Consider the following 14,000-nt stretch of genomic DNA (forward strand, 5'->3'; position numbering starts at 1 on the left):
GCCAGATAGATTTCCAAAGTGGTTGTACCATTTGACATTCCCACCAGCAGTGTATAAGAGTTCCAATCTCTCCACAGCCTCTCCAACATTTATTATTTTGTGTTTTTTGGATTAATGCCAGCCTTGTTGGAGTGAGATGGAATCTCATCATGGTTTTAATTTGCACTTCTCTAATGGCTAATGCTCGAGAGAATTTTCTCATGTATCTGTTAGCTGCCTGAATATCTTCTTTAGTGAAGTGTGTGTTCATATCCTTTGCCCACTTCTTGATTGGGTTGTTTGTCTTTTTGTGGTTGGGTTTTGACAGAATCATATAGATTTTAGAGATCAGGCGCTGGTCGGAGATGTCATAGCTGAAAATTCTTTCCCAGTCTGTCGGTGGTCTTTTTACTCTTTTGGTGAAGTCTTTAGATGAGCATAGGTGTTTGATTTTTAGGAGCTCCCAGTTATCTGGTTTCTCTTCGTCATTTTTGGTAATGTTTTGTATTCTGTTTATGCCTTGTATTAGGGCTCCTAAGGTTGTCCCTATTTTTTCTTCCATGATCTTTATCGTTTTAGTCTTTATGTTTAGGTCTTTGAACCACTTGAAGTTAGTTTCTGTGCATGGTGTGAGGTATGGGTCCTGTTTCATTTTTTTCAAATGGATATCCAGTTACGCCAGCACCATTTGTTAAAAAGACTATCTTTTCCCCGATTAACTGACACTGGGCCTTTGTCAAATATCAGCTGCTCATATGTGGATGGATTTATATCTGGGTTCTCAATTCTGTTCCACTGGTCTATGTGCCTGTTGTTGTACCAGTACCAGGCTGTTTTGACTACTGTGGCTGTATAATAGGTTCTGAAATCAGGTAGAGTGAGGCCTCCCACTTTCTTCTTCTTTTTCAGTAATGCTTTGCTTATCCGTGGCTTCTTTCCCTTCCGTATGTAGATGGTGATTTGTTTCTCTATCACCTTAAAAAATGACATTGGAATTTGGATCGGAAGTGCATTGTATGTATAGATGGCTTTTGGTAGAATAGACATTTTGCTATGTTAAGTCTTCCTATCCATGAGCAAGGTATGTTTTTCCACTTAAGTATGTCCTTTTGAATTTCTTGTAGTAGAGCTTTGTAGTTTTCTTTGTATAGGTCTTTTACATCCTTGGTAAGATTTATTCCTAAGTATTTTATCTTCTTGGGGGCTACTGTGAATGGTATCAATTTGGTTATTTCCTCTTCGGTGTTCTTTTTGTTGATGTAGAGGAATCCAAGTGATTTTTGTATGTTTATCTTATAACCTGAGACTCTGCCAAACTCTTCTATTAGTTTCAGTAGTTTTCTGGAGGATTCCTTAGAGTTTTCTGTGTATAAGATCATGTCATCTGCAAATAGGGATAATTTTACTTCCTCCTTACCAGTCCGGATGCCCTTTATTTCTTTGTCTAGCCTAATTGCTCTGGCTAGGACTTCTAGCACAATGTTGAATAAGAGCGGTGATAAAAGGTGTCCTTGTCTGGTTCCCGTTCTCAAGGGAAATGCTTTCAGGCTCTCTCCATTTAGAGTGATGTTGGCTGTTGGCTTTGCATAGATGCCCTTTATTATGTTGAGGAATTTTCCTTCAATTCCTATTTTGGTAAGAGTTTTTATCATGAATGGGTGTTGGACTTTGTCAAATGCCTTTTCTGCATCAATTGATAAGATCATGTGGTTTTTGTTTTTTGTTTTATTTATGTGGTGGATTACATGAATGGTTTTTCTAATATTAAACCAGCCTTGCATACCTGGCATAAATCCCGCTTGATCATGGTGAATTATTTTTTTGATATGTTGTTTGATTCTATTGGCTAGAATTTTGTTGAGGATTTTTGCATCAATGTTCATGAGGGATATAGGTCTGTAATTTTCTTTTTTGTAATGTCTTTACCTGGTTTTGGTATCAGGGAGATGGTGGCTTCATAGAATGAGTTGGGTAGTGTTCCGTCATTTTCTATGCTTTGAAATACCTTTAGTAGTAGTGGTGTTAACTCCTCTCTGAAAGTTTGCTAGAACTCTGCCGTGAAGCCGTCCGGGCCAGGGCTTTTTTTTTTGTTGAGAGTTTTTTGATTTCAATCTCTTTTTTTGTTATGGGTCTATTTAGTTGTTCTACTTCTGAATGTGTTAGTTTAGGTAGGTAGTGTTTTTCCAGGAATTCATCCATTTCTTCTAGGTTTGCAAATTTGTTGGAATACAATTTTTCGTAATAATCTGATATGATTCTTTTAATTTCAGTTGGGTCTGTTGTGATGTGGCCCTTCTCGTTTCTTATTCGGGTTATTTGTTTCCTTTCCTGTATTTCTTTAGTCAGTCTAGCCAATGGTTTATCAATTTTGTTAATTTTTTCAAAGAACCAGCTTTTGGCTTTGTTAATTCTTTCAATTGTTTTTCTGTTCTCTAATTCATTTAGTTCAGCTCTAATTTTTATTATTTGTTTTCTTCTGGTGCCTGATGGATTCTTTTGTTGCTCACTTTCTATTTGTTCAAGTTGTAGGGACAGTTCTCTGACTTTGGCTCTTTCTTCTTTTTGTATGTGTGCATTTATCGATATAAATTGGCCTCTGAGCACGGCTTTTGCTGTGTCCCAGAGGTTTTGATAGGAAGTATTTTCGTTCTCGTTGCATTCTATGAATTTCCTTATTCCCTCCTTAATGTCTTCTATAGCCCAGTCTTTTTTCAGGAGGGTATTGTTCAGTTTCCAAGTATTTGATTTCTTTTCCCTAGTTTTTCTGTTATTGATTTCTACTTTTATGGCCTTGTGGTCTGAGAAGATGCTTTGTAATATTGCGAAGTTTTGGATTCTGCAAAGGTTTGTTTTATGACCTAATATGTGGTCTATTCTAGAGAATGTTCCATGTGCGCTAGAGAAAAAAGTATACTTTGCGGCAGTTGGGTGGAGAGTTCTGTATAAGTCAATGAGGACAAGTTGGTTGATTGTTGTAATTAGGTCTTCCGTGTCTCTCTTGAGCTTCTTACTGGATGTCCTGTCCTGCTCCGAAAGTGGTGTGTTGAAGTCTCCTACTATAATTGTGGAGGTGTCTATCTCACTTTTCAGTTCTGTTAAAATTTGATTTATGTATCTTGCAGCCCTGTCATTGGGTGCATAAATATTTAATATGGTTATGTCTTCCTGATCAATTGTCCCTTTTATCATCATGTAGTGTCCTTCTTTATCCTTTGTGGTGGATGTAAGTCTAAAGTCTATTTTGTCAGAAATTAATATTGCTACTCCTCTTCTTTTTCGCTTATTGTTTGCTTGATATATTTTTTTCCATCCTTTGAGTTTTAGTTTGTTTGTGTCTCTAAGTCTAAGGGGTATCTCTTGTAGGCAGCATATAGACGGATCGTGTTTCATTATCCAGTCCGAGACTCTCTGTCTCTTTATTGGTGCATTTAGTCCATTTTCATTCAGCGTAATTATAGATAAATAAGTATTTAGTGTTGTCATTTTGATGCCTTTTTATGTGTGTTGTTGACCATTTCATGTTTCCACTTACTATTTTGTGCCGAGTCTTTTTTCTTAGTAAATTGTGAGATCCTCATTTTCGTAGTGTTTGACTTTATGTTTGTTGAGTCGTTACATTTTTCTTGGCTTTTATCTTGAGTTATGGAGTTGTTATACCTCTTTGTGGTTACCTTATTATTTACCCCTATTTTTCTAAGTAAAAACCTAACTTGTATTGTTCTATATCGCCTTGTATCACTCTCCATATGGCAGTTCTATGCCACCTGTATTTAGTCCCTCTTTTTGATTATTGTGATCTTTTACATATCGACTTCAATGATTCCCTGTTATAAGCATTTTTTTTAAATTAATCTTAATTTGTTTTTGTGATTTCCCTATTTGAGTTGATATCAGGATGTTCTGTTTTGTGACCTTGCGTTGTGCTGGTATCTGATATTATTGGTTTTCTGATCAAACAATATCCTTTAGTATTTCTTGTAGCTTTGGTTTGGTTTTTTCAAATTCTCTAAGCTTGTGTTTATCTGTAAATATCTTAATTTTGCCTTCATATTGCAGAGAGAGTTTTGCTGGATATATGATCCTTGGCTGGCAGTTTTTCTCCTTCAGTGCTCTGTATATGTCATCCCACTGCCTTCTTGCCTGCATGGTTTCTGCTGAGTAGTCTGAACTTATTCTTACTGATTCTCCCTTGAAGGAGACCTTTCTTTTCTCCCTGGCTGCTTTTAAAATTTTCTCTTTATCTTTGGTTTTGGCAAGTTTGATGATAATATGTCTTGGTGTTTTTCTTTTTGGATCAATCTTAAATGGGGTTCGATGAGCATCTTGGATAGATATCCTTTCGTCTTTCATGATGTCAGGGAAGTTTTCTGTCAGCAGATCTTCAACTATTTTCTCTGTGTTTTCTGTCCTCCCTCCCTGTTCTGGGACTCTAATCACACGCAAGTTATCCTTCTTGATAGAGTCCCACATGATTCTTTGGGTTTCTTCATTTTTTTTAAAGTCTTTTATCTGATTTTTTTTCAGCTATGTTGGTGTTAATTCCCTGGTCCTCCAGATTTCCCACTCTGCATTCTGATTGCTCAAGTCTGCTCCTCTGACTTCTATTGTGTTGTCTAATTCTGTAATTTTACTGTTAATCTTTTGGATTTCTGCATGCTCTCTCTCTATGTATTCTTGCAACTTATTAATTTTTCCACTATGTTCTTGAATAATCTTTTTGAGTTCTTCAACTGTTTTATCAGTGTGTTCCTTGGCTTTTTCTGCAGTTTGCCTTATTTTATTTCTGATGTCTTGAAGCATTGTGTAAATTAGTTTTTTGTATTCTGTATCTGATACTTCCAGGATTGTATCTTCATTTGGGCAAGATTTTGATTCTTTTGTTTGGGGGCTTGTAGAAGCTGTCATGGTCTGCTTCTTTATGTGGTTTGATATCGACTGCTGTCTCCGAGCCATCACTGACTGGGACGTTGGCTCCAGGCTCCGAAAACAGTCGCTGCCTTCCCGTATTTGTTCGTTCTCCGTCTCTAAATCTGTGTTTGTTGTTCAGGGTTCGTAGATTGTTATGTATGTGATCGATTCATTTGTTTTTCCGAGTCTTTGTTGCAAGAGGGATCCGAGGTAGCGTCTACCTAGTCTGCCATCTTGGCCCCGCCTCTCAAGTTCTTATAATAGTCGTCTTATACAATATTTGTCTTTTTGCAACTGACTAATTTCGCTCAGCATAATGTCTTCCAGATTCCTCCATGGTATGCAATGTGTCACGAATTCAACATTGTTCTTTTTCAATGCATACTATTGCATTGTGTGAATATACCACAGCTTATTTATCCATTCATCCATTGACGGGCACCTTGGTCGCTTCCATGTTTTTCCTATTGTAAATGGTGATGCAGTGAACATGGGTGTGCATATATCTGTTTGTGTAAAGGCTCTTATTTCTCTAGGATATATTCTGAGGAGTGGGATTGCTGGATCGTATGGTAGTTCTCTTTCTAGCTTTTTAAAGAAGTGCCAAATCGATTTCCAAAGTGGTTGTACCATTTGACATTCCCACCAGCAGTGTATAAGAGTTCCAATCTCTCCACAGCCTCTCCAACATTTATTATTTTGTGTGTTTTGGATTAATGCCAGCCTCGTTGGAGTGAGATGGAATCTCATCGTAGTTTTAATTTGCATTTCTCTAATGGCTAATGATTGAGAGCATTTTCTCATGTATCTGTTGGCTGCCTGAATATCTTCTTTAGTGAAATGTGTGTTCATATCCTTTGCTCACTTCTTGATTGGGTTGTTTGTCTTTTTGTGGTTGAGTTTTGACAGAATCATGTAGATTTTAGAGGTCAGGCGCTGGTCGGAGATGTCATAGCTGAAAATTCTTTCCCAGTCTGTCGGTGGTCTTTTTACTCTTGTTGGAGAAGTCTTTAGATGAGCGTAGGTGTTTGATTTTTAGGAGATCCCAGTTATCTAGTTTCTCTTCTGCATTGTTAATAACGTTGTGTATACTGTTTATGCCATGTATTAGGGCTCTGAACGTTGTCCCTATTTTTTCTTCCATCATCTTTATCATTTTAGATTTTATGTTTAGGTCTTTGATCCATTTTGAGTTGGTTTTTGTCCATGGTGCAAGGTATGGGTCTTACTGAATGAAACATTCTTGATGAATTGCTGGGCTTGCAGGAAGTAAGGGACTCTCCAAGGACAAGACCAGTTGCTCATGCACACGTCTGTGCAAACACACACACACAGAATAACTGTGAGCTGGGCCTGGGAATGGGGAGGAGCAGGCCTGGGCCGAAGCTGCCTGTCCTTAGCAATGTTGCTGTTGAGACTGAGTCTGGGCCAGCAGTGGGACAGAGGGGCCCTTGAAGGGGGCTAAAGTACCTCTGGGTTGACAGCAGCAGACACAGATCTTTGGAGGAAAGCCCCCTCACTTGGGCCCATAGGATGGGGGTGGGCAGATGGGGAGGCTCAGGTGCAAAGGGTTGGTGCTCAGTCCAGGATCTAGAATATCGCCATCAGAGCTGAGCCGGCCCTGCAGCCAGACCAACTGTGGGAGTCCCCGGAGATCCTGACCAGACTAATGGCAGAGTGGGCCCAGGAGTGTGGGGCTGGGGGCAGGGCATGAAGAGAGGGTTATCAGGACAGGTCCAGGTGGGCTGACAGGCCTCTTGGAGAAGAACAGCAAGGAGAGGCAAGCTGCCTGGAATAAGAACCACCTCAGGGTACTCACACGTGGCTCGATTGTTCATGGAGGAGGCTGAAGAGACAGAACCAGTTTCTGCAAATAACGCGAAGGTGTCCAGCAAGCTGAGGCCCCACCTGGCCCAGGGCTGTGCTCTGGGAATGCTGCTGCAGGTCACACACCCCAGAGAAAGACGACAGCCTGGTGGGTCACCCCAGAGGTCTATATGCCAACCTAACTCCTGGGGTCTTGTTTTTCATCTTGTAGAACAACTGGAAGGCTCTGTACGTACTGCAGCTGTGAGATTCGAGACTGTCCAAAGATCACCCTGGAACATCTTGGCATCTGCTGCCACGAATATTGCTTTAAGGTGAGGAAGAGGAGCGTCTTGGTTTTCCAGTGTTGCCGTAACAAAATACCATGAATGGGGTGGCTTGAAAGAACAGAAACTTATTGTCTCACAGTTCTAGAGGCCAGAAGACCTAATACAGGGTCGGCAGGGCTGCACTCTCTCTGAAGGCTTTCAGGGTGGATCCTTTCTTGTCTCTCCCAGCTTCTGTAGCCCTGGGTGTTCCTTGGCTTGTAGATGCATGTTCACACTGTGTGTGTTCTTTTCTTTTCTAAGGACACCATTCAGATGGGATTAGGACTCTATGTTAACTTACAGATAACATTTTCAAAGGCCTTATTTCCAAGCAGGGTCACATTCACAGATACCGGTGGTTAGGACTTAAACGTATATTTTTGGGAGATGCAGTTCTACACATAATAAGAGGTGTTGATGCTAAGAACATCTGCCAGAGCCTGGGAGGCTTTTGGGCTCAGAGAGTGTGGAGAAACTCCATCTCTGAGGCTTGGCATCTGTGGGAACTGACCGAGTCCAAGGAAGTCGGCACCGTTGATGACTCCCTGTGCTCAGCACTGTGGGGGGAACAAAATGGTCTTCTGGGGGAAGATTTCCAGGCAGAGGGCCGACAAGCGCAAAGGCCCTGGGGCAGGCGTGCACAGTGTTCCAGCTCACGTTGCTGCAGTGGTATGAGTGAGGGGCAAGTGGTGGGAGGTGAGATCGCAGAGATGGCTGGGCTGGATTGGGTTGGTCTTGCGGGCTACAGAGAGATTTTGAATTTTATCTCAGTGGAACTAGTGAGGTGAAGAAGGACTGCAGGAGCAAGAATGGAGAGAGGGAGACCAGTTAGGTGGCAGGCGATCAAGCTGGAGAAGCTAGTCACTGGGCTAGGTGACAAAGTGGTGGCTGGATTTGGGGAACTTCTTGAAAATAGATCTGGCAGGTGATGGGATGTGGAAGAAAGAGAGGGGTCAAAGGAGAGCCCAAGGTTTGGGGCCCAAGGCACAAGGTGGCTGATTGGGGGGCCAGTTAACACGATAGAAAGAATGGAAGGAGAGCAGGTTTGGGTAAGTGGTCAAGGGCAAAAGTGAAGAGGACATGTGAAACGTATGATGGCTGAGAGAGCCCAGTGGAGAGGCCCAGGGGGAAAAGGCTGGGGCTCAGTGTCCTCCGGGCGTAAGGTCTCCCCCCCTCCACAGGTGGACACTCACCACCTGCAGCAATGGGAGGCGAGCAGGAGGGAGAGGCATGGACCAGAGGGCAGTGTTAGTGGTCCTAAGGCCCGGTTGAGGTCCGTGTGGTCATGTGGTATCCCCAGCCACGTTCAGTTGAACAGAAGCAGGGAGAGCAGAGTTTACCTGGGGTGAGATTTTGCCAGAGGAGGTTGCTGAAGGGAGCAAGAGACAAAATCGTGGCTGTGTGTGAGGGCACGATGACATATGGTTATGACAAGACGGGACCAGCAGGGAGGACCAGCAGTGACGGACCTGTCGGAGTGGGCTGGAGGTGGAGGGCGTGAGAGTTGAGGGGTGGAAGTCATGAACTGTTGGTGATGACAGGCTCCTGAGTAGGGGCTCTCAAACTTTGGTGGTCATCAGAATCTCCCGGAGGGCTCGTTGAGGCACCAAGGGCCGGGCCTTGCCCCTGAGTGTCTTGAGTCAGTAGGTCTGTGGTGGGCCCAGGAACCATGCTTGGAATGTGGCCAGGGAGTGGCTGAAGGAGAGGGGGTGGATCGCTGAAGGAAGGGGAGAAGCTGGGGTGTTGGGGAGAGCCTCTGTGCCCATGGGTCCTGGATGTCCATGGCATGAGGGCAGGAGTACAGGTGGAGAGAAGTCACCCCAATGCAGCCAGCAACGACAGAGGGCGGAACTGGAGGGCGCGAGGAGGATGGTTTGAGGGCAGGCTGGCTTCAGCCAACTCCACGTCGGAGCCGGCTTTTCCAGCTAAAGACCAGGACATGCGGTTTGACAACGAACTTTCCCCTCTGCTTCGCAGATTTCCGTGAAGTGCCTGGGAGAGTTTTTAGACTTTCAGTTGTATGCCCCTGAGACTAGCACCTCTTAGCTGCATTTGGTCACTGGGCGCCAGGCACTCGTGGAGCGTGTAGTCAGAGTGGGCAGGAGTTCCCTGGAAGGCTTTGGAGAGAAGGCTCAGGGTCAGGGTGAAGGGGTGCCCATGGGGTGCTGTCAGGGTAGCCGGTGTGAGCAAAGGAGGAGCCAGCCCAAGAGGTGGGGGCTGTAGCGCCGAGGGCTAGGGGTTGTTCTAAAGTCCCAGAGCAGGTCACAGTCAGTGGCCTCACTTCTGGGTTCCTAGATCCAAGCCCATCTTGTCCCAGCTACACCGTGCTGCCCCCCAAGAAAGATCATCACATGCCCCATTTCATCAGTAGCCTTGGTTGAATTGGAGGGGGGGTTCTTGCCATCATTAGGTTGGCATAGCATTTGAGAATATAATTCTCTATTGCTACATTTAGAAGAACAGAGGGGCACCGCAGCATCATACTAACCCTCGGAGACCCCCATTCCCTATGGTATGAAGTGCTTTGTAGACCCAGATTGTGCACCCAGAGGTAATCCCTGAATGGTTCAGCACCACCAGCCAGCTACATTTCTACTGAAGTCCTGGTTTGCAATAACTAAAAAGGCAGAAGCATAATCCATGTGCCGGAGGGCCAGTCACATCTCAGGAGGCAGGAACTGGAGCGCAGGAAGGGACTTGGTGAGAATGACCAAAAAGGGGATCCCAGCAGCTGCTTCATGGTTCCCTTCACCAGCTTGCAGCCCACAGCTCTGCTGGGGGCCTCACAGGCTCCTCTGTTCCAGCCTAGCCTGTAGTAGAAGGGGCCACAGCTTTAGGTGGCCAGGTGTGGTCATTCATTAGGCATTCTCAGGAGAGGCAGGTTTGAGAGTGTGGGAAGGTTAGAAGGGCTGTCCTGCTAGGCTGCGCTTCCCTTTCTTGCCATTCCTAGTCCCCACAGTGCCCATGGGCTGTCCAGCTTGGACCTTTCATTGGAACTTAAACGTCACCATCAATCGCCCCTAGCCCCTCTTACAACAGCAATGACAGCTGGCTGTTCCTGAGCACTCCCTGCACGTCTGGCCCCTGGCTAAGTGCTCCACATGGGCCACCTCACCCGATTCTCCCAACAACCTTGAGAAGGAGGGCCTGCCGGCACGCACATTTTAGAGATGACGAAACAGAGGCTGCAAAGCCTCAGTAACTTGCCCCAGCTCACACAGCTTAGGATTTTTTGTGTGTGTGTTTTTGAGGTTTGGATTTTGTCTCTGCTTCAAAGTCCAGGGTGTGACACCTTTTCTTCTTGTCCTAAGTCATGCCATCATGGAGGAACCTTGACGTTGTGTGTTGGCCTCTAGTTTAGTCTCCAGTCTCTGCGACTCTTGCTTTCTCTTCCAGTGTGGGATTTGCGGTAAACCGATGGGTGACCTCCTGGATCAGATCTTCATTCACCGGGACACTGTCCACTGTGGGAAATGCTATGAGAAGCTTTTCTAGGTGGGTGCCGGCACCCCAAGGATCAAGCAGCCTGCTTCTCCTGAGTCTAACATGGGATGTCGCCTTTGTGTGAGGCGGTCTGGGTCCCTGTGTCCCTAGGCCCTGTGATGCTTTGAGGTCTCAGGTGTCCTGGATAGAGACCTTCCCTGGGGACACTTCAAGTTTCAGGGGCCGCTGTTTCTTCCCCTCAGAAAGCTCCTTCCACCTAGCCTCTCAGCCAAGCTGCCTCACCGCCCTGGGATGCCAGTCGGGTGTGTGTGGTTAGCTCCATTTTGAAACAAGGAAATAAAGACTCAGAAAGGGAAGGGGTCTGGGGAGCCACATAGTCATTCATGGTAGAATCAGACCTCACCCCAGGGCCTAGCTTCAGATCTGTCCTCGGCAGCCAGGGTTCAGGAAAACAGGATGCAGCTGTGAGGCAGACGCTGGCAGGGGTGGCAGAGATGGTGCTGTCTTTCTTGGGCCGGCCCGAAGCCAGATCTGCGTGCTGAAAGCATTGCGTGGGGCCCGGTGCCTGCAGGACACTACCTTTCTGGAACTTTGCAGCCCCTCCGCCTGAGCAGCTTCTCAGCCCAAAGCACAGAGCAGGATATCTCCCTTGAAGGTGACTGGAATAGGTGGCACCCAGGCTCCCTACCGGGTCTCTGCCTGTTGCGCCTTCTCTCTGGACGACACGCGGGGGAGCTGGGCCATAGCCCCTGATCACCCAGGGCCTCTGACTGCCTGTGGGGTTGGATGTGCAGTTCCTTCCTATCTCATGTCTCCTCATGGTCCCTTTTTCGTCCCTCAGACTGAGAAGACACTGAGAACACCCGGATGAGTCTGGCTGCACCCAGCTGCCCCTCACCTCCTCTCTCCCTGTTTGATTTCGTCATGCTTTTGCTCTTTCCAAGTTGAACTTGCTTACATTCAGTAGCATATCTTGATGCTGCTATGGTAGTTACTTAAGTGTGTAGCTTTTGGTAGCTTACAAAGCACTTCACATCCATGATCTTATTTCAGGCTCCATAAAGGAGGATTGAACAAGAACTCCCATCTTGGCTTCCTAAATAGTTGCGGGGGCCTGGTACGTTAGGTGTGGGCAGGAGCATGGAACTCACCATGTCCTGGCCTCGGCAACCACTGAGAGCGACTGAGTGCACATGGCATCCTGGTCTGCAGCTCTGAGTGGGCTTTGGGGACTTGAAAGCAGAAGGAGATGCCTGAGGCTTCCAGGGGGCCAACGGGAAAGCTGCTGGCAGTCCCTGGGGGCAAGGTGCAGACAGAATACCTAGCTCACCCATTCGCCATCCACTTTGAAAGTAGCAGGTCTTAACGCCTCCTTCCTCCCATCCTCTATCGACTGTGCGAGCTCTCCATGCAGGGACGTGGGCCTGGGTTGGGAGTGTGCACCATCAGGTCTCAGCTCTGCAGTATGTGGCCTCAGGAGGCTCCTGACCAAAGACAGGTGTCCACGCGACTCTTGATGGCTGAGGAATGCCTTTGTCCCTCATTCCTCATCCCCGAGCTTTACACAAAATGCCCCAAGTAGGCTTTCAGGTGTATAGACTCCAGTAGGATTAAGAAAGGAGAAAAGCAACTCACATCTCTTGAGACCTGACACCATAGCAGGCATTTTCACAGAATGATGGCAGAAATCCCCATAACAATCCTGTGAAGAGGGTAGCATGGTCCCATTTTACAGATGAGGCACAGAGAGGTGGGTACTGCATTGTCCTGTGCAGATCCGTATCTGCCTCTCTCCAGAGCCCACGCTGATCTCATGCTGAGGCTGTGCCAGGCACTGTGTGGAGGTGACCTAGGTCCCAGCAGGGGATACGCCTGCAGGGAGGGGAAGGTGTGATGTGGTGCTCCTTCTCCCGGGGCCCCCTGGAATGCCCCCTAAGCGCTGCAAGGGCCAGATTGCTCCTTCCCTCTTCTCCCCTTCCCATGCTGGGAGTGGATTTGACTCACAGCCCTCCCCAAAGAGGAGTCTGTTAAAGAGGAGTCCCCTGGGGGCTGGCCCATCCAGGCAGAGGGACTGGACTGGCTGCCAGTAGGCCCCGCATGGCTTTGTAAACTCCTGCAAGGAAGAGCAAGCTTAGAGGTTTTCTGAGGAAAAACAAGGGCCTCTTCTATTGATTTCATTACAAAGACCCCTTGTCTCTCCTGTTTCTGAGCCCCATGTACACTGGCTTGTGGACAGAGGGGGCGCTCCATGTGTCTGTGTAGCTGTGCATCACAGTGACTGGAGGGAAACAGGTAGTAAACATGCCACACAGCGGCACTGAACATGGCCTGGCCTTCGATGAGTCTAGCTCCCAGCATGGGGCTTGGCACGTGGGAAGTGCTAGGCCACCTGTGCGGAATGCATGAGGGAAGGATCGGGAAGGTGCTCCTTTGGGTAGGGAGGTGCCAGTCTGAGTCGCAGCGCAGGCCCAGCTGATGGACAAGGAGGCCCAAGAGAGGCGGGCCGCCCCGTCTTCAGGGGTGTCTTAGGACCAGCATGCAGGAGATTGAGAGAAAGCTTGCACATCAATGTTGATTTTGAGCCCAAACAGACGCACACATGTCTCTAAAGGCCCGGAATTCTGCAGACTTCAGGAAGCGGGCTGGGTGTCTTACATTTTTGCTTCCTTTTCATTGCCTAGTGTTTCTAATCAGATTTGCTTAACCCACCTTAACGTACACAAGTGTAATAAATGTTAAGATATTATGTGTCCGTGTTAAGGTTTCGTTTTTTTAAGTGTAATAGTTTGGGGTATTGGGCTGTGTTGTGTGATTTCTTCTATTACCTGAAACTGTTGTCAACAAAAGCAAATAAATACTTGAAGTATTAAATTGAGAAAGAAAATGGCAAGGTCTAGAAACTATGCATGCATAGGAAATGTGAAATTCTAGACTCTTAAAATATTTTTTGGTGTGGTAAAATATATGTAACAAAATTAGCCATTATTACATAAAATTTGCCATTTACACAGAGTATACAACTCAGCGACATTAATTACATTCCCAATGTTGTGCAACCATTACCGCTATTTCTAAAGCTTTTTCATCACCCCACAAAGAAACTTGGCACCCCCTATGTGGTAACTTCCTCTCCCCAAGCCCTGGTAACCTCTCATCTACCTTTTAAACTCCTAACATCTTAATGAGGACTGTTTTATTCTCTTGGGTCCATCCCCTTCAGGACCGTCGTAGACAGGTGGCTTCCTCTTCCCTTCTTCCAGTGACCAGGAGCTCAGGCCCTTACGAGCCCATTCTGTCCATGGGCAGCCCAGCTGAGGGAACGCCTGCTGCCCTTTAATTGTCACGCACTGTGACACAGTGGTTAAGAACCACGGCAAGCTATGGCTGCTAACCAAAAGGTCATCAGTTCGAATCCCCCAGATGCTCCTTGGAAACCCTCTAGGGTAATTCTCCTCCGTCCTGTAGGGTTGCTATGAGTCGGAATCGACTCGATGGCAACAGGTTTTTTTTTTCTTCCTTTTTATAGGGTCTTGT

The 14,000-nt window shown here is 46.2% G+C and overlaps 1 protein-coding gene across 1 annotated transcript in view; it reads left to right on the plus strand.

Moving 5' to 3' along the window:
* The window catches only part of ZNF185 (zinc finger protein 185 with LIM domain), a 56,413-nt gene extending 42,915 nt beyond the window's left edge, over window positions 1–13,498 (plus strand). Inside the window, exons 26-28 of the mRNA XM_064278495.1 lie at window positions 6,926–7,028; window positions 10,419–10,517; window positions 11,308–13,498. Of these exons, the coding sequence (XP_064134565.1) occupies window positions 6,926–7,028; window positions 10,419–10,517 (202 nt within the window). The 3' untranslated portion in view covers window positions 11,308–13,498. The remainder of the gene's footprint in view (window positions 1–6,925; window positions 7,029–10,418; window positions 10,518–11,307) is intronic.
* The last annotated feature ends 502 nt before the right edge of the window (window positions 13,499–14,000 follow it).

Source organism: Loxodonta africana, chromosome X (genome assembly GCF_030014295.1).
Source record: "Loxodonta africana isolate mLoxAfr1 chromosome X, mLoxAfr1.hap2, whole genome shotgun sequence".
Lineage (NCBI taxonomy): Eukaryota > Metazoa > Chordata > Mammalia > Proboscidea > Elephantidae > Loxodonta > Loxodonta africana.